Consider the following 19609-nt stretch of genomic DNA (forward strand, 5'->3'; position numbering starts at 1 on the left):
ATGCTGGTGACAGTATTCAGCCATCAGCAAGAACAAGACATTTGCAACATGGTCATAGCCAACAATTCCATCCGGCTAAGAGAGATCCAAAGTGCAATCATAAATGACAACATTATCTTCGGAAATGTCAATTCTGTCAGCATTTCCACTATAGACATAGTCAAATGACTATGAAACCACTCTACAACGTGCCATTTAGAGGAATAGTGACAGTGAAGGATCTGCGGTACCAGGATGTCCAGGTAAATCATTGGTGTTCACATGGTATATTGTACAGGGAGTTTTACTGTACTTCAATGAGGCCTGTATATACTTCTTGAAGTTGTAGATACCCATGAGAACAGAAAACATTTCTACTTTACTAAACTGTCTGATTCTACAGTAGAATAGGCTATGTAAAACTAACTTTATATATTGGTTCTGTGTTACTATATAGAGAATAATGGAGCTGGAAGGACATGAAATGATCCACATTCTTGTTTTTGTGGACGAGGCTGGGTTCAATCTGGCCAAAGGCAGGAGGCGTGGCCGCAATCTCATTGGACACATATTCCACACGTTGGGCCCTATAACACCCAACTTCTCCTGGCCTTCCTAAATACACTTTACAGGGACCTAATACCAGAACACGAAGAGGTTTAGTTAGACCAGATTTGCCAAATGATGTAGTTGTGTGGGATAATGTCAGCTTCCACCGAACCAACATTGTTAGGGAATGGTTTGCTGCGCGTGAAAGGATAACAACGGAGTTCCTTCCACCATACTCCCCATTCCTGAAACCGATAGAGTTTTTTTCCCAGAATGGAGGTGGAAAGTATGACTATCGGGCACAAGACCAATGTCTCTGTTAGATGCCATGAATGCTGCTTGTGAAGACATCACAGGCGATCATTGCAGGGGATGGTTGCGCCATGCAAGGAGATTTTATCCCCCGGTGCATCGCAAGGGAAAACATCAGATGTGATGTTGACAAATCTCTGGCCAGACCAACAAGAGCGACAGGATGTCCACCAAGCTTGTAGTGTTACGTACTGTGAGGAGGTACAATTTATAGTTTTTTACAGAACTACCGCAGGTTGTTTCATTGTTGTGGGTTATTATAATTTTTTGGCATGATATCATTTTGTGGCAAATTTTCTGTTCCCTATATATGACTTTACATGGAAGAAATATGTAAAAATGGACATGCAAATGTGAATTTTCTGTTTACATGTAACACATTGCTACAACAATAAATTTACTGTATACATACAAATGTGCATATCCTTCTTCTGTGTACTAAAGTATTGACTTTTCCCAGTAAACTTGTACCTACTGTTGAAAAAAAGCAAAAAAAAACTGTCGACATTTGAACTTACCGTTCAAATGTCGAATAAAGTTGGAAGTTGTTGCGCCTCCGTCTGTCATTTTCTTCCCACATGCTTTGCAAGTTGCAATCCGTTTTTTGTTGATACAGCGTAGTCTTTATTTCCGAAAAGAATACTTTTGGGTATCATCTTTCCAAGGGCTCCATCTGAATTCACTCGCCGACGTTCCTTTGCACTGCCAAGCTCAACTTTTTCTCAGCTGACACAATTTGATTGGCTGCTGTCCGATTCAAACTTAAATTAAGAGTTGATGCGCTGCACACTTTTTWAAATAGTATAATTTTTTAAAATATTTGGGCTTGAGGAGGGTATTAAGTCAGTTCGAGTCAAACGGCTCAAGTCCAAGTTAAGTCACGAGTCAAAGTCGAGTTTCATGTCATCATATTTGTGACTCGAGTCTGACTTGAGTCCATGTCATGTGACTCGAGTCCACATCTCTGCTTTATACCCATGCTCAATATACATTCACCCAGTGTAAGAAGGGCTAATAGAAAGACAAGACTATTGCAAATTACATTAATGCTAATGATTGGAAAACGACTGAACAAGCTAGCATAGCGCTAACCGAGGCTAGCAACCAACTGACCGGAACAAGCAAACAGCTAACCGGAGCTAGCTCTAAGCTAGCGGCTTTTCTAACATTTACAATACAACAATTACAAAGTTCTTAAACATCACAGTTACAACATTACATTCTCTAAATCCTTAGGATTTTGTCAGGAGTGTCTTTTTCAGGAGTTAACAATTTGTTTTTTTCTAGATCAAAGGAATCTAGATCAAATTTCATTTTACACTCGACTTGCGTTTTCTGTCAAAAGTTAAATAATTACTATGTTGTTCAAAACCATTACATTCACTTCAATAGGCAAGTTACAAAATTATATTGTGGTATTCAGTGTATTTTTGCACTTTACTGACCTGTGACACAGGATAAATGATGAACCGGGAGAATGTGGCTTCTCTTTCAAAGGTTCTCTCAATTATGAGAACACACAGGTGCAGGATCGCATATAGTCCACAGTAGCATCCACATTAAAATGTAGAAGAAACATTAATGTAACTTAGAACTTCCATTCTCAGAGCGTTTATAAAACCTCCCAGGAAAACTAGCAAGGAACCAGAGTAAAAACGTTCTCAGAACCTTCCTGCAACCTAAAAATATACATTCCCAGAACATCCAAAAAGTTCACTTCTGTTCTCAGAACACTTAAAAAAATGTAATTTCTTTGTTCCCACAGCCAATGTGAAACCAAAAACAAACCTTCCCACAACTTCCAAGGAACCACTTTTGCTAGCTGGGTTACATGTTGCTTGACTTTTGTTTTCACTGCCTTAAATTCCAGATGAGGTCAAACAGCTAGGCTATTTTTAGCTTTTTTCTTTTTTAAAGCTAATTCCATGCAATTCTACACATTYTTCCATAGGATGGAGAGATGACCTATGCCATGTTCTGACCTTGCAGATCTACTCACTTATCTAAGCTTTAACTACTGATATAGATAGATAGATTATTGTAACCACTGTACCATGTCTTGTAATTTTTTTGCTACCTCAGCTCCAAATCAGATGACTTCCGTTATGTGTCAAACGGGTGGTGGAGGGGTTCTATAAGAAAGTGAGGATTCCATGTGTTTTACGTAATGATGAGTTGTTATAAGAGGGGGAATTCTGGGCTGTTGTCTGTCACTTTGGAGAAACATGGAGACATCAGTAGACAGAGGAGAGGGCCACATCAGCTCGTTCTGCCAGAGTAACCCACTTTATGACATGGACATGAAACTGAGCAGGAGTGACCTGTACACCTTCCAGAGCAGTGGTAAGCAGGGGAGGAACTGGGGGTCACAGGGCCAACATTTTGACTTATAGGTTCTTCTTGCGCTGAAGGCCTGGTGATCCAACAGTAGTGCGCTATTTATGTGATTTTTCTTATATTCCACCCCTGGTGCTAGGGGCCTATGGGGCCTTTCTTATTTCAAAGTATGTTCTTTATACAATTCACTATAAATTGGTACAAAGTGTGGTCTACTGTAGCTCAGTTGGGAGAGCATGGTGCTTGCAACGCCAGGTTAGTGGATTTGATTCCTGGGACCACCCGTGCATAAAAATGTATGCACGCATGACTGTAAGTTGCTTGGATAAACACATCTGCTAAATGGCATATATTATATTATAATGTGGCTTGGACGGACTTCAATACAGTAAGTGGTTAATTTATTGTAACTACATTCAAAACATTCAGGGAGACAAGCCTTGTGAGAACCATTAAAGGTAGACTCAGCGATATGACATAGACGCATAAAGTAAACAGCATAGTGGGTCAATTTCCACAATTGAAGCGTGAGGATCAACTTTTCTGCTGTTTCGGTCCCGTGGCTACCACACTGTAACAGCGTGAAGCGAACCAGTGCACATGTGCAGATACTGTGTGTGACTGATTGAGAGCGAAGTCTTGCATCTCACTCATCTCAAAATCTGCGGTGCTGCTACCTTTAAGTTATCATAGATAACTGTGAGGGATAAGATTGTTATGGTACACACAATCTGAAAGTGGTGGTGGAGACTGAAACAGAGAAGTAGAAGAACTGTCTGTGCATTGTAAAAAATAACCAGTCTAGCCAAAGAGCTATTGCAGTGTGCGAAGACTATATACAGCACTGAATTCTAACTTTATATTCGCTGGCTACAAGCACCTGCTGTGGCAACCTACAGTAAATGAGTGCAATTTACTGAGCTCAACAGCCTGACTTTCTACATTGAGTCAGAAATAGAGAAATAGCCAGAAGAGGGCAGCCATGTCTGTGGGTTTGTTGAGATAATTTCCCCATGTTCCATGGGATACTGTTTTCTGAATTTTAATCCCTACCCCTTGACACTTCATGGATTGGATAGGTTTAAGCAACATGATAATTGCTTCAGCTTGCCATCTGATAGGCTGGGGGGGGGTTGCATTATTGCTTCCACCCTTCTGATCATTTTAGATCTACAGATCTATGGGGGGGGGGGGGGGGGGGGGGGGGGGGGGGGGGAAGATGGTAGAGGTCCATTTGGAATGTAACATAAATCCTGTTTGTGTTTATGTCAACATGTTTCAGATCTAAAACCAGCCAAGGCCCGAGGAGCACAGCAATGTCTAAATGTTATTGTCGTTTACCTCATCCTTCTGACTGCACTGAATGCCTTACTCCTTTACAAAGGTACAACAAAGCCAGCCAGCTGGGCCAGCTGAGAACGAACCTGGGTGCGGTCAACGCCAGCACCACTCTCCTTCAGGACTCAGTGAAAGCATTCAGATTACTCAAAGGTAGCTACTGTAAGACATGGGCAGGACCTACCAGGTTGATATATCTTACATTTGATATAWAATATGAGTGCACACATCAATGTAGATATACACATATCTTGGGGTGCAGAGCAATCAACCCTTGTGTTGTGTGAAATTTGAATATTATGTTTTTGTCATCATGCTTTGCAAAGTATAAATTACAACACAAGAGTGTATTGGTGGTAATAATAAGGTTTTGTTGTATTGCAGCTTCACCAGGCCCACAGGGACCTACTGGTAAGTTCCCTTGTCCTTAGTGCCAAATCAACAACCACAGAAGAGAGGAAGAGAGGTTTAAACGCCCCTTACACCACAAGCTTGTAATTCACATGTTATTTGACCTCGTGGTTTCCCTAGGTCCACCTGGTGCGAGGGGGTTACCTGGTGTGAGGGTGGACAAGAGAGACAGGGGTGAGTCAACCAAAAGCACTGCATTGCTCCATTGTTTTAGCATCACTGCGTCACTGCAACAGCCAATGCTAGATCAGCACCAAACTATACTGAACAAAAATATAAACGCAACATGTGAAGTGTTGGTATCATAATCTGAAATAAAAGATCACTGAAAATGTCTATATGCACAAAAAACGTATTTCTCTGAAATTCTGGGAAAAAAAGTGTTTGCATCCCTATAAGTGAGCATTTCTCCTTTGCCAAGACAGGTGTGGCATATCAAGAAGCTGATTTAACAGGATGATAATTACATAGGTGCACCTTCTGCTGAGGACAATAAAAGGCCATTATAAAATGTGCAGTTTTGTCACACAACACAATGCCACAGATGTCTCAAGTTTTGAGAGAGTGTGCAATTGGCATGACTGCAGGAATGTGAGAGCTGTTGCCAGATAATTTAATTTTGATTTATCTACCATAAGCCGCCTACAACATCGTTTTAGAGAATTTGGCAGTACATTCAACCAGCCTCACAACCGGAGACTACGTGTAACCACGCCAGCCCAGGACCTCCACATCTGGCCTCTTCACCTGCAGGATCATCTGAGACCAGCCACCCAGATAGCTGATGAAACTGTGGGTTTGCGCAACAAAATTATTTCTGCACAAAGTGTCAGAAACCGCCTCAGGGAAGCTCTTCTGCATGCTCGTCATCCTCACCAGGGTCTTGACCTGACTGCAGTTCAGCGTCGTAACCAACTTCAGTAAGCAAATGCTCACCTTAGCTGGCCACTGGCACGCTGGAGAAGTGTGCTCTTCATTGATGAATCCCGGTTTCAGCTGTACCGAGCAGATAGAGTCGTGTTGGCGAATGGTTTTCTGATGTCTGCGTTGTGAACAGAGTGCCCCATGGGGGCAGTAGGTTTATGTTATGAGCAGGCATAAGCTAAGGACAACGAACACAATTGCATTTTCTTGATGGCAAATTGAATGCACTTACAGTAGATACCGTGATGAGATCCTGAGGCCCATTGTCGTGCCGTTCATATGCCGCCACACCTCTTGTTTCGGCATGATAATGCACTGCCCCATGTCGCAAGGATCTGAACACAATTCTTGGAAGCTGAAAATGTCCCAGTTCTTCCATGGCCTGCATACACACTGACATGTCATCCATTGAGCATTTTTGGGATGCTCGGTATCGACGTGTATGACAGCGTGTTCCAATATCCAGCAACTTCGCACAGTCATTGAAGAGTGGAACAACATTTCACAGTCCACGATGAACAGCCCCCGATCAACTCTATGCGAAGGAGATGTGTCGTGCTGCATGAGGCAAATGGTGGTCACACCAGATACTGACTGGTTTTCTGATCCACACCTCTACTTTTTTTTTAAGGTATCTGTGACCAACAGATGCATACCTGTATTCCCAGTCATGTGATATCCATAGATTCAGGCCTAATTTATTTATTTCAGTTGACTGATTTCCTTAAATGAACTATAAATATTAGAAATTGTTGCATGTTGAGTTTATATTTTTGTTCAGTGTAGCTCTGTAGCATTAGCATTCAGCTGCTCATCTGTCCAGTAATGATCTGTGCACTGATGGCCTGTCATCTTTAGTCAGGGGCAGAGGAAGTGGAGGCCTGCCTCTCTGTTTCATAATAACCCACTGTTTAGTCAATGAATTGACATTTACCCCTGTATGAAGTCTCAATCAGGGATGGACTTTCACAGAAGCTGACAGATTACCCTGCGAGTTTGAGTCAGGCGTTTTTCAATAAGTCATCCTACCAAAATGCCATCCTTCCTCACACTATACACTGAGTGTACAAAACATTAGGAACACCTTCTTAATATTGAGTTTCACCCCCTTTTGCACTCATTAACAGCCTCATTTTGTCGGGCCATGGACTCTACAAGGTGTCAAAAGCATTCCACAGGGATGGTGGCAGGTGTTGACTCCAATGTTTCTCTCAGTTGTGTCATGTCCTTTGGGTGGTGGACCATTCTTGATACACACAGGAAACTGTTGAGAGTCAAAAACCCAGCAGCGTTGCAGTTCTTGGACACTCAAACCAGTGCATCTGGCACATACTACCATACCCTGTTCAAAGGCACTTCAATACTTTGTCTTGATCTTTCAACCTCTGAATGGTACACATACACAATCCATGTCTCAATTCTCAAGGCTTGAAAATCCTTCTTTAACCTGTCTCCTCCCCTTCATCTACACTGATTGAAGTGGATTTAACAGGTGACATCATGTCTATGTCATGGAAAGAGCCAGTGTTCCTAATGTTCTGTACACTTAGTGTAGAACGGATGCTAACCACAGGAGGTTGGTGGCACCTTAATTGGGGAGGACGGGCTCATGGTAATGGCTGGAGTGGAATTAGTGGAATGGTATCAAATACATCAAACAATGGTTTCCATGTGTTTGATGCCATTCTATTTGCTCCATTCCAGACATTATAATGAGCCGTAATCCCCTCCGCAGCCTCCTGTGATGCTAAGTACTCCCGTTTGGTAATCAGGCTGCCACTTTCAGTCAGCTAACATGGATGGATAAGTGGCTTTTTTTTTAGGCAATGATTGTCTTTTTCATAATAACATAAACAATCAAAGAGAAATTCCAAATCCATCAGACTAAATAATGTTTCATACATTATACATTAAGTGATCTGTGAACATTCTATGTTAAGTTAAGGTGATTCATGCAGTAACATTTAATGTTTGTTTTTGTATATAAGTATTTAGCGAAAAGGTTACTGTGTTCCAGGTGAGACAGTAGATAGTGATAGTGAGAGGGTTACTGTGTTCCAGGTGAGACAGTAGATATTGAGAGGGTTGCTGTGTTCCAGGTCAGACAGGACAAAAAGGAGACCCTGGAGTTGATGGCCAGACTGGAGCCAAGGGAGAAGCAGGGGAACCAGGACTCGAAGGTGATTCACCTTACTCCAACTGACTCCAAACCTTTAGATCAATCTAAACGCCAATAGGAAATGTGACATAATTACTGATCTTTCATGTCATAACAATGCATTTAGTAGTCTGTGGTTCTTATTAATGCTCATATCCACTGGCAAACACAGAGTTCTCTTGTAGTTCTACCACTAATGATCTCCATACAGTACATCAACTCAATAATAAGTCACTGTTTCAGGTGAAGATGGTACCACTGTACAACAAGGACCAGCTGGAACACCAGGTAGGCCCAGTAGTACTAACATGGAACCAGTCCAGTAGTACTAACATGGAATACAACTCATGCTGTGGAGTTGTGAAGAACATGGTGGATAAGTTGACTGTTTACCATGGCAGTTACCCATGCATCAACACTAACTTTAATCAGCTCCTTGGTCGACAGGTAGGACCGTGGTATTAGTGTGTTTTTTTAGTCTGAGAGACAGAGGCTAGATTAATTATTGACAGTGTCACATGGGCCAGTTCTACAGGTGGAGCTGGGTGATTTAGTGTTAGGGACATTGAATATTACCTCCTCTCTCACCCCATCCGTCACAGAGGAAACGTGCGTCGTGTACTTGATGTCCCAAAGCCAGTCCAAATAAACTATGCCTTGATACATATTTGATTAGCTGAACTTGCTCCGGGACTTTGCATTTTTAAAATTGCTTAAAAAACTAGCCCTGACTCTTGAAAAGTTTTAGGGGGGGTGGGGGGGGTGTTAATTAATTATAAAAAATAGTGTAGGATGGATGGTTAAAACGGCTGCTGCTGCTGCCCAGGCAGATACTATTCTTTCTCTCCATGAAAGGAAGTTGATATTTTTACTTCATCGTCCTCACTGTCAGTAGGCTGATGATCACAAGGCCCTATTCTCTTACGCCCTGGAATAGGTAGGAGATGGACTCAAACTCCCCTTTTTGGTTAACAGAGTCATAAATAATGCCCAATAATGTTTGTACCCTGTTTTGTGCTGCTACCATGTCGTGCTGCTGCCATGTTGTGTTGCTACCATGTTCTTGTCATGTTGTGTTACTATCATGCTGTGTTGTCATGTGTTGCTGCATGCTATGTTAATGTYTTAGGTTTCTCTTTATGTAGTGTCGTGTTATTTCTCTTGTCGTGATGWGTGTTTTGTCCTTTATTATTATTTTTTAATCCCAACCCCCGTCCCCGCAGGAGGCCTTTTGCCTTTTGGTAGGCGATCATTGTAAATAAGAATTTATTCTTATCTGACTTGCCTAGTTAAATAAAGGTTAAWTTTTTTTTTAAATACATTCAAATGAATAAAAAAATTCCCTCATCATGACTGGCTCAAATGTTGTAACATTTGCAGGCATAGTTCCACATTTCAGCCTTCTCAGTTTCTGTTCCGGTTGTCACAGTAATATAGAGAAACGACATACAGTATGTACGATCTTAATTTGAGCCAGTTTACAACAGCAGGAAAATAATCCTGCAGCAACAGGAAATGTAAATTATTATGTGGATTATAATTAATGGACATTATTTGTAGGGGTTGATACATTTTTCTTGAGGGAAAATCAAGTCTCACAATTTAAAGTGTAAATTACTAACGTTAGAAGCCTTTTTAAACCTTGAATACACCACAACTTCGCATTTCGCGCTATGCAGGAAAATTCTCAGTAACAAAAGAGTGATCAAATTAAGATCCTACATCGATATAACACCAGATCATCATTGTGAAATTTGTCAATTTTTGTTAAAAGTGCTGAGTGAATGCATTCAGAACTGGATATAAAGCTATTTTAGTTTACTTGCTTCACCCATATACAGTTTATTTTTTTCTTATCACACATACAGTACAGCTGTTGGATCTTAATTTGAGCCAGTTGGCTACAGCAGGAAAATAATCCTGCAGCAACAGGAAATGTGAATTATTATGTTAATTTTATTTAATGGACATTTTTGTAGGGGTTATTTGTTATTTGTTACGGCAAATCAAGTCTGAAACTTCAAGGTGGAAAATTCAAAATGTAGAAGCCTTTTGTAAAACTCAAATACGCTACAAGTTTGCATTTCCTGCTGTGCCGGACAATTCTAATTAAGATCCTACATCTGTAATACTGTAGTTATGTTAAATGTTAGGTGTAATATTGTGTAATGTGTATGTATGTACAGTTGAAGTCGGAAGTTTACATACACTTAGGTTGGAGTCATTAAAACTCATTTTTATCTTGTTAACAAACTATAGTTTTGGCAAGTCGGTTAGGGCATCTACTTTGTGCATGACACCGTTAATTTTTCCAACAATTGTTTACAGACAGATTATTTCACTTATAATTCACTGTATCACAATTCCAGTGGGTCAGAAGTTTACATACACTAAGTTGACTGTGCCTTTTAAACAGCTTGGAAAATTCCAGAAAATTATGTCATGGCTTCCGACTTCAACTGTATCTCTTCAGTGGATATTGTGTGCACTGTGTGTGCGTGTGTATACAGTATCTCTGATTGTGTGTGTCATACGTACAGGCGGTGCAGCTACTAACTGTTCAGGAGCCCCTGGGCTGCCAGGACCACAGGGACCAAAGGGGGATATGGGACACATTGGTGAGTCTGCATGGGCTTAACACTACACTCACCTATAGACCGTTTACTTTCTAATACTCCATACTTCACCTGCGTATTTGAAGGGCTCACCTACAAACTACTTATTTTTTTGTACTCAACAATTAACTGAACCTGGCCTTTTTTATTTTCTCTTGCTGCCACCTCTAACATTTACCTCTCAACCTCTTCACAGGTTTACCAGGGATACCAGGCCAGAATGGGATCAAAGGGCACACTGGTAAATAACTTGGTGTTTGGCTGTTTCACGCGGCCAAGCATGGTTGTGTCTGTACATGTTAGTGAACCCTGTTCCTGGAGAGCTATCATCCTGTAGGTTTTCATTCAAACCCTAATCTAGCATACCTGATTCTAATAATTAGCTGGTTTATAAGATTAATCGGGTTAGTTACAACATGGGTTAGAGGGAAAACCTACAGGAGTATAGCTCTCCAGGAACAGGGTTGGAGAGCCCAGTGTTAATTGTGTGACTGTGTGGGAGTTTGTGCAGATTTTTGCATTTGCATCTGTACTGTACACTATAGCCTCCACATTGTAGAGTGAGTGTATTTGTATTTGTATTTATTATGGATCCCCATTAGCTGCTGCCAAAGCAGCAGCTACTCTTCCTGGGGTCCAGCAAAATTAAGGCAAGTTATACCATTTTAAAACATTACAATACGTTCACAGATTTCACAACACACTGTGTGCCCTCACGCCCCTACTCCACCACTACCACATCTCTACAGTACTAAATCCATGTGTAAGGATAGTGCATATGTTATTGTGTGTGTGTATACATGTGTCTGTGCCAATGTTTGTGTTGATTCACAGTCCCCGCTGTTCCATAAGGTGTTTTTTATCTGTTTTTTAAATCAAATTTTACTGCTTGTGTCAGTTACTTGATGTGGAATAGAGTTCCATGTAGTCATGGCTCTATGTAGTACTGTGTGCCTCTTATAGTCTGTTCTGGACTTGTGGACTGGGACAAGACCTCTTGTGGGGTATGCATGGGTATCCGAGCTGTGTGCCAGTAGTTTAAAACAGACAGCTCAGTGCATTCATGTCAATACCTCTCATAAATAAAAGTAGTGATGAAGTCAATCTCTCATCCACTTTCAGCCAGGAGAGATTGACATGCATATTATTAATATTAGCTCTCTGTGTACATCCAAGGACCAGCCTTGCTGCCCTGTTCTGAGCCAATTGCAATTTTCCTAAGTCTTTTTTTGCGGCACCTGACCACACGACTGAACAGTAGTCAAGGTGTGACAAAACTAGGGCCTGTAGGACCTGCCTTGTTGATAGTATTAAGAAGGCAGAGCATCGCTTTATTATAGACAGACTTCTCCCCATCTTAGCTACTACTGCATCAATATGTTTTGACCATGACAGTCTACAATATAGGGTTACTCCAAGCAGTTTAGTCATCTCAACTTTCTCAATTTCCACATTATTTATTACAAGATTTAGTTGAGGTTTAGGGTTTAGTGAGTGTTTTGTTCCAAATACAATGCTTTTAGTTTTAGAAATATTTAGGGCTAACTTATTCCTTGCCACCCACTCTGAAACTAACTGCAGCTCTTTGTTGAGTGTTGCAGTCATTTCAGTCGCTGTAGCAGCTGACGTGTATACAGTAGTGTTGAGTCATCCTCATACATAGACCCTCTGGCTTTACTCAAAGTCAGTGGCATGTCGTTAGTAAAAATTGAAAAAAGCAAGGGGCCTAAACAGCTACCCTGGGGAATTCCTGATTCTAACTGGATAATATTTGAGAGGCTTCCATTAAAGAACACCCTCTGTGTTCTGTTAGACAAGTAACTCTTTATCCACATTATAGCAGTGGGTGTAAAGCATAACACATACATTTGTCCAGCAGCAGACTATGATCAATAATGTCAAAAGCTGCACTGAAGTCTAACAAGACAGCCCCCACAATCATTTTATCATCAATTTCTCTCAGCCAATCATCAGCCATTTGTGTAAGTGCTGTGTCCTTCCCTATAACCATGCTGAAATTCTGTTGTCAATTTGTTTAATGTGAAATAGCATTGTATCTGGTCAAACGCAATTTTTTCCAGAAGTTTACTAAGGGTTGGTAACAGGCTGATTGGTTAGCTATTTGAGCCAGTAAAGGGGGCATTACTATTCTTGGGTAGCGGAATGACTTTAGCTTCCCTCCAGGCCTGAGAGCACACACTCTCTAGCAGGCTTAAATTGAAGATGTGGCAAATAGGAGTGGCAATATCATCTGCTATTATTCTCAGTAATTTTCCATCCAGATTGTCAGACCCCGGTGGCTTGTCATTGTTGATAGACAACAATACTTTTTTCACCTCTTCCACACTGACTTTACGGAATTCGGAAGTACAATTCTTGTCTTTCATAATTTGGTCCGATATACTTGGATGTGTAGTGTCAGCGTTTGCTGCTGGCATGTCATCCCTAAGTTTGCTTATCTTGCCAATGAAAAGTAATTAAAGTAGTTTGCAATATCAGTGGGCTTTGTGATGAATGAGCTTCTGATTCAATGAATGAAGGAGCCGAGTTTGCTTTTTTCCCCAAAATGTCATTTAAGGTTCCCCAAAGCTTTTTACTGTCATTCTTTTTATAATGTATCTTTGTTTCATAGTGAAGTTTATTTTTCTTTTAATTGAGTTTAGTCACATGATTTCTTAATTTGCAGTACGTTTGCCAATCAGTTGGGCTGCCAGACTTAATTGCCATACCTTTTGCCTCATCCCTCTCAACCATACAATCTTTCAATTCCTCATCAATCCAAGGGGATTTAACAGTTTTTACAGTCATTTTCTTAATGGGTGTGTGCTTATTAGTAACTGGAATTAGTAGTTTCATAAATGCATCAAGTGCAGCGTCTGGTTGCTCCTCATTACACACCACAGACCAGCAAATATTCTTTACATCATCAACATTTGAATCACTACAAAACTTCTTGTATAACCTCTTATACACTATATTAGGCCCAGCCATTGAAACTTTGGTTTTCCGAGATATGGCTATTATATTCTGATCACTACATCCTATGGATTTGGATACTGCTTTAAAGTGTAACGGCTGTCCTCGCTGACAGAAGGAGAGGACCAAAACGCAGAGTGGTTAGTGTTCATTATTTAATGAAAGTCAACAAAACACTTCAAAATACAAAACAACCAACGTGACAAAACCGAAACAGTCCTGTGTGGCACAAACACTGACACAGGAACAAACACCCAAAAAACACACGTGAAACCCAGGCTGCCTAAATATGATTCTCAATCAGGGACAACGATTGACAGCTGCCTCTGATTGAGAATCATACCCGGCGAACACAAAMATCCCAACATAGAAAATCACATAGACAAACCCACCCAACTCACGCCCTGACCAACTAAATAAATACAAGAAAAAGGAAAACAGGTCAGGAACGTGACATAAAGCAAATATCTGCAGAATTAGTAAAGATGTGATCAATACATGTTGATGATTTAATTCCTGTGCTGTTTGTAACTACCCTGGTAGGTTGACTGACAACCTGATCCAGGTTGCAGGCACTGGTTACAGTTTGAAGTTTTTTCTTGAGTGGGCAGCTTGATGATAGCAAGTCAATATTTCAATCACCCAGAAAATATACTTCTCTGTTGATATCACATACATTATCAAGCATTTCACACATATTATCCAGATACTGACTGTTAGCACTTGGTAGTCTATGGCAGCTTCCCACCAGAATGGGCTTTAGGTGAGGCAGATGAACCTGTAGCCATATTACTTCAACAGTATTTAACATTAGATCATATCTAAGCTTCACAGGAATCTGGTTCTGAATATAGACCGCAACACCGCCTCCGTTGGCATTTCTGTCTTTTCAGTAGATGTTATAACCATGTATTGCTACCACTGTATCATCAAAGGAATTATCTAAGTGAGTTTCAGAGATAGTCAGAATATGAATGTCATCTGTTACAAGCAAGTTATTGACTTCATGGACCTTGTTTCTCAGGCTGCATGTTAATATGGCTATTTTTACCACTTTTCTGGGTTGCTTGATTGTTTTTAATGCTTTACTGGGATGCTTTTCAGAGGTAGACTTACTCATGTTATTTATATTGGAGTTGATAGTGCAGGGTGAGCTGTATAAAGTGGTCTTCCTACTATTGCACACCGCCTCAGTGTTAACTGTGTAACTCTGGTTTATAGGCTCATGATTACTGCTTACAATAGCTGTAGGCTAAACAGATGTCTTTGGTGCAATTAGGGGTACATAAATGAAATTACTTGCATTTTGTTTGTCAATGCCCCTAAGATCATGTACATTTGATGCAGCATTACGACAACGCTTTGTCACAATGGTAGGGATTAACTGAGCATTGTTTCAATGCAGCCTTGAAATGCGTGGACAGGGTCCAGGAGCCAAGATGATTTGGATGGACTCCGTCATTCCTGTAGAGTATCTTCTGTTTCCAGAAGGTGTCAAAGTTATCAATAAAAGTGACTCCAGCAGAGCTACAGTAGTCTTTTAGCCAGATGAGTAATGCCAGCAGTCTTCTGAATCTTTCATACCCGCGGCTCAACGATGGTACTGGACCTGAAATTATTGGCTGTATTTTGGAGTCTTTTAATACTAAAATCAGTTCTTTAAAATCCATTTTCAAATGTTCCAAGCTAGCCCTCCTGATGTTGTTTGACCCCACATGGACTACGACAGTGTCAGCTCCCGGCATCTGTGGTAGAACAGTCGGAAGCAGCCTTATTATGTCCTGTACTCGTGCTCCTGGGTAGCACAGGGTTTGACATAGTGTGACATAGTGCTGTACTGTATTGCCTCCACATTGTAGAGTGAGTGTGACATAGTGCTGTACTGTATTGCCTCCACATTGTAGAGTGAGTGTGACATAGTGCTGTACTGTATTGCCTCCACATTGTAGAGTGAGTGTGACATAGTGCTGTACTGTATTGCTCCACTTGTAGAGTGAGTGTGACATAGTGCTGTACTGTATTGCTCCACATTGTAGAGTGAGTGTGACATAGTGCTGTACTGTATTGCCTCCACATTGTAGAGTGAGTGTGACATAGTGCTGTACTGTATTGCCTCCCACATTGTAGAGTGAGTGTGACATAGGTGCTGTACTGTATTGCCTCCACATTGTAGAGTGAGTGTGACATAGTGCTGTACTGTATTGCCTCCACATTGTAGAGTGAGTGTGACAGTGTGCTGTGAATCTGTCAGGAGCCCAGGGGCGTGATGGAGTACAGGGGGCCCCTGATTTGAAGGGTGACACAGGGCCGACAGGACTACCTGGACCCATAGGACCTGAAGGTGAATTTCACCCTGTCTCTGAGCTATGGGACCCTCATCGTCATGTCCTTCAAACTGTTGATTACAGGAATGACAATTTTATATATTCTCCTACTGTAAAGTGTTATTTTAATCATATGAAGTGTCCTTTATGATTTTGGGGATAAATCTGTGGTTATTGTTCTTCCTCCGTAGGACCAAGAGGACCTGCTGGTGTTAGTGGAACAAGAGGACTTGTGGGTGTGTGTGTGTGTGGTTTTACTATCCTTGTGTGGACCAGAATTATTATTATTATTATTTTTCATTTTTTTATTTTACCTTTATTTAACTAGGCAAGTCAGTTAAGAACAAATTCTTATTTACAATGACGGCCCCATCCGGCCAAACCGGATGATGCTGGGCCAATTGTGCGCCGCCCTATGGGACTCCCAATCACGGCCGGTTGTGATACAGCCTGGATTCGAACCAGGGTGTATGTAGTGATGCTTCTAGCACTGAGATGCAGTGCCGTAGACCGCTGCACCACTCAGGAGCCCTCACAAGGATAGTAAAACAAGGAAAATTTAGACAAGTGGGGACATTTTGCCGGTCCCCACAAGGAAAAATGCTATTTTAGGTTTAGGGGTTAGGTTTAAGATTACAATTAGGGTTAGGGATAGAATAAGGGTTAGGATTAGGAGTTAGGGGTTAGGGTTAGGGTTAGGGAAAATAAGATTTTGATTGGGAATCAATTGTTTGGGCCCCACGAGGATAGTAAAACAAATGTGTATGTTTAATTTCAACCTCTTCATGTCCTAGGATTTCCAGGGTTGCCGGGAAGTCCCGGACCACTAGGTCCACGTGGAGAGAAGGGTGAAAGAGCAGCTGGATCAGGTGAGTGTGTGAAGTCACACAGACACACACAGACACACACACACACTCAGCACTACACCTCACCCTAATGCCAGGTTACCCACAATATCTGACATAGACTCTCTCGTCTCTAAGACATACTGTATACGTAAATATGATATGTATTAATTTACCTGCATATTTAAGTGAATATTCATTGGTCTATGGGCCTGGAAAACGGTACAATTCATGTTTAATCATGTGCATGCATAAGTTATTTTAAAATGTCTCTCTCTCCAGTGACAGCAAATGTGCGTATCGCTGGCGGGGGGACTCGTGGGAGAGTGGAGGTGATGTGGTCGGGGCAGTGGGGTACGGTGTGTGACGACGGCTTCGACATTCTGGACGGGACCGTGATCTGCAAGATGCTGGGGTACCAACGAGCCTCCACAGTCTTCACAGCCAGCCATGGTGAGTTCATCCTCTACCTTATCACTATCAGATAAATCCATTTTTTTTGTTTTCTCTTTTTGTTCCCAGTGAGGATGTGTAGAGAGCCTGTCAGGTTTGAGTTTTCTTTTCTTTCACACAAATTAATACATATCTCATTGTTTATTGTTGAATCTCATGGACTTGGCTTCTGGATTGTGTTGTCATCCGTTTAGGAATCGGTAGGATCTGGTTGGATGACCTGCGATGCACAGGCAGAGAGGCCAGTGTGTTTGACTGCCCCCACAACGGCATRGGCATCAGCAACTGTCAACACAACGAGGACGCTGGGGTGCAGTGTGTGTGAATGTGTCCTGGATCCAGAGTAGGAGAGGTGCACAGCAAGAGAGAGACACACACACACACACACACACACACACACACACCACACACACACACACACACACACTAAAGTATGTCCACACATACATTAACATGTTACAGATGGTAATTCATGTTACTGTGACTTGTTACATCTACTGTATCTTATCTTTTTTAAACAACATTAATAAGTCATTGTTGATATAAACTTGGCATTTACCTAACGTGTAGCTAACTTAGGCCTACCCATTGTCTCACGTCAGATGGTGTCACTCCTACGCGATGCTCGTCCCTCAAACCATCTGTCTTGTAGGACGTGGAACTCATCTCTAAAAATCTAGATTTTGCTCATCTGCCGAACACTAGTTCCTAACTCTATGACGTATCTATGACGCACTGACTACTACCATGCTTGATCAGCTGAGCAAACTTGCCCAAGCTAGGAGCCTAGTGATAACTTGTTTGAATGACCATTACTGTAGCTATTTTGCCAATCTTGTTGATGAATAACCAAAGTTATGGGACTGTTCTAAGAAATCAGCATGTATCTGACTCTGACACCTGGCACTGTCCCTCGCTACTTTGTAACATTTGGCCAACGCAATAACATCGCAGCTAGCCTAAAGCAGTCAAGCTGTGCTGCAAAACTCACTAATCACAGCAAAACAGAAACKGCCTTATCATGAAAACTCATGTGCTATTAGCTAGAATATCACTACACTAGCTAGCTAGAGGGAGTATTCAGCATTGAGTGTGTGAACTGTCGTTGTTAGCATCCCTTGATTTGAGACTGGTTCAGCCAGCAAGCAGACACTAGCTAGCTAGCTAATTTTCGTGCACATTTAGATTTTCATGAATTCTTATTCTACACCCACAAAACACCTTAGCTAAATGTAGAATTAGGGTATTGAAGAATTTGTGATTAAATAAATGTCAATATTAGCTACAGGTTTATAGTTTTAAGATTAACTCTGACTCTTATGAGGATTCAAGGGGGTTCAGTGGACGATGTCACCTTGGTAACATTTTCAAATATTAGGACAGCATATTGTAGTCAAACTTATTTTTAGCTTTCCCATGAGTGTTTGCGAGTTATCAGAGAGATGAGTGCAGACGGCCTTCGCACTGATGTGAGACAATGAGGCCTACCTGTAATAATGTACCCCGGAGGAAGGTTTATACAGAATACATGGTATTTTCTAAATTACACTTTATAAACAACCAGTTTAATCAGTTTGAAATAAAACAGTGAAGAATCTGACAATATGAGTCAGATTCAGTTTGTATAAACGTTGTGAAATGCTCTGTGACATCAACCTTGGCCTCTTGATCCCACTCCTCCACCCACTCACTCACTCTCACGCATGCGGCGCATGCACACACACACCCACACACACACACACACACACACACACACACACACACACACACACACACACACACACACACACAACACACACACACACACACAATATTCTGCTTAGGCCAGCACGGTCAAAAGTCAGTCTGAAGACAGCACTCCTGACTGACACACAGTATTGGGGTCACCACTTCCACATGACACAGCCGGTCAGTCATGTTATATTAGAATGAGTGAGCTGGGGGAACAAAAATAACTTTGAGTGTGGAGACCACTCCCTACATATGTAGTTGGACAGTGATGCCAAACATTTTAATTTGGCTCTATACAAAAGCATTTTGTTTTTGATCAAACATTTCATGTCATGACGTACAGAATTTCACCTTTTATTTGAGGTATTGATAATCAACGTTTTGTGTTTTAATACGACTGGTCAACTCCACAGGCATATGGATGGAGAGATGGAAGGATGAGGGGAGAAGCGTGCCACTTTCAGGGAGGGATGATGGCGAGGTCTAAGGAGGGAACTCAGGCTCTCATCCCCTGATGGGGAAATGGTCGTAGATGGATGGGCCATGAATCAAGCTCTCTGTCGCTCCTCTGAAAGCAGGCGGCCATTTGTGTTCTACACTAATAGCACCTCATTCTCCAATACAGACTAATCCATTTTCAGTAGCCAGCGGTTAACT

The 19609-nt window shown here is 41.4% G+C and overlaps 1 protein-coding gene across 1 annotated transcript; it reads left to right on the plus strand.

Annotated features, from left to right (window-relative positions):
* Positions 1–3028: 3028 nt before the first annotated feature.
* Positions 3029–18846, plus strand: marco (macrophage receptor with collagenous structure). The gene is given in 14 exon segments (XM_023999377.2): positions 3029–3183; positions 4460–4570; positions 4573–4668; positions 4900–4926; positions 5047–5100; positions 7950–8030; positions 8252–8296; positions 10549–10626; positions 10820–10864; positions 15851–15940; positions 16115–16159; positions 16718–16792; positions 17051–17221; positions 17416–18846. Coding segments are annotated over 14 exon segments (1167 nt in total). The 5' UTR covers positions 3029–3065; the 3' UTR covers positions 17547–18846.
* Positions 18847–19609: the final 763 nt, after the last annotated feature.

Source organism: Salvelinus sp. IW2-2015, linkage group LG2 (assembly GCF_002910315.2).
Source record: "Salvelinus sp. IW2-2015 linkage group LG2, ASM291031v2, whole genome shotgun sequence".
Classification (NCBI taxonomy): domain Eukaryota; kingdom Metazoa; phylum Chordata; class Actinopteri; order Salmoniformes; family Salmonidae; genus Salvelinus; species Salvelinus sp. IW2-2015.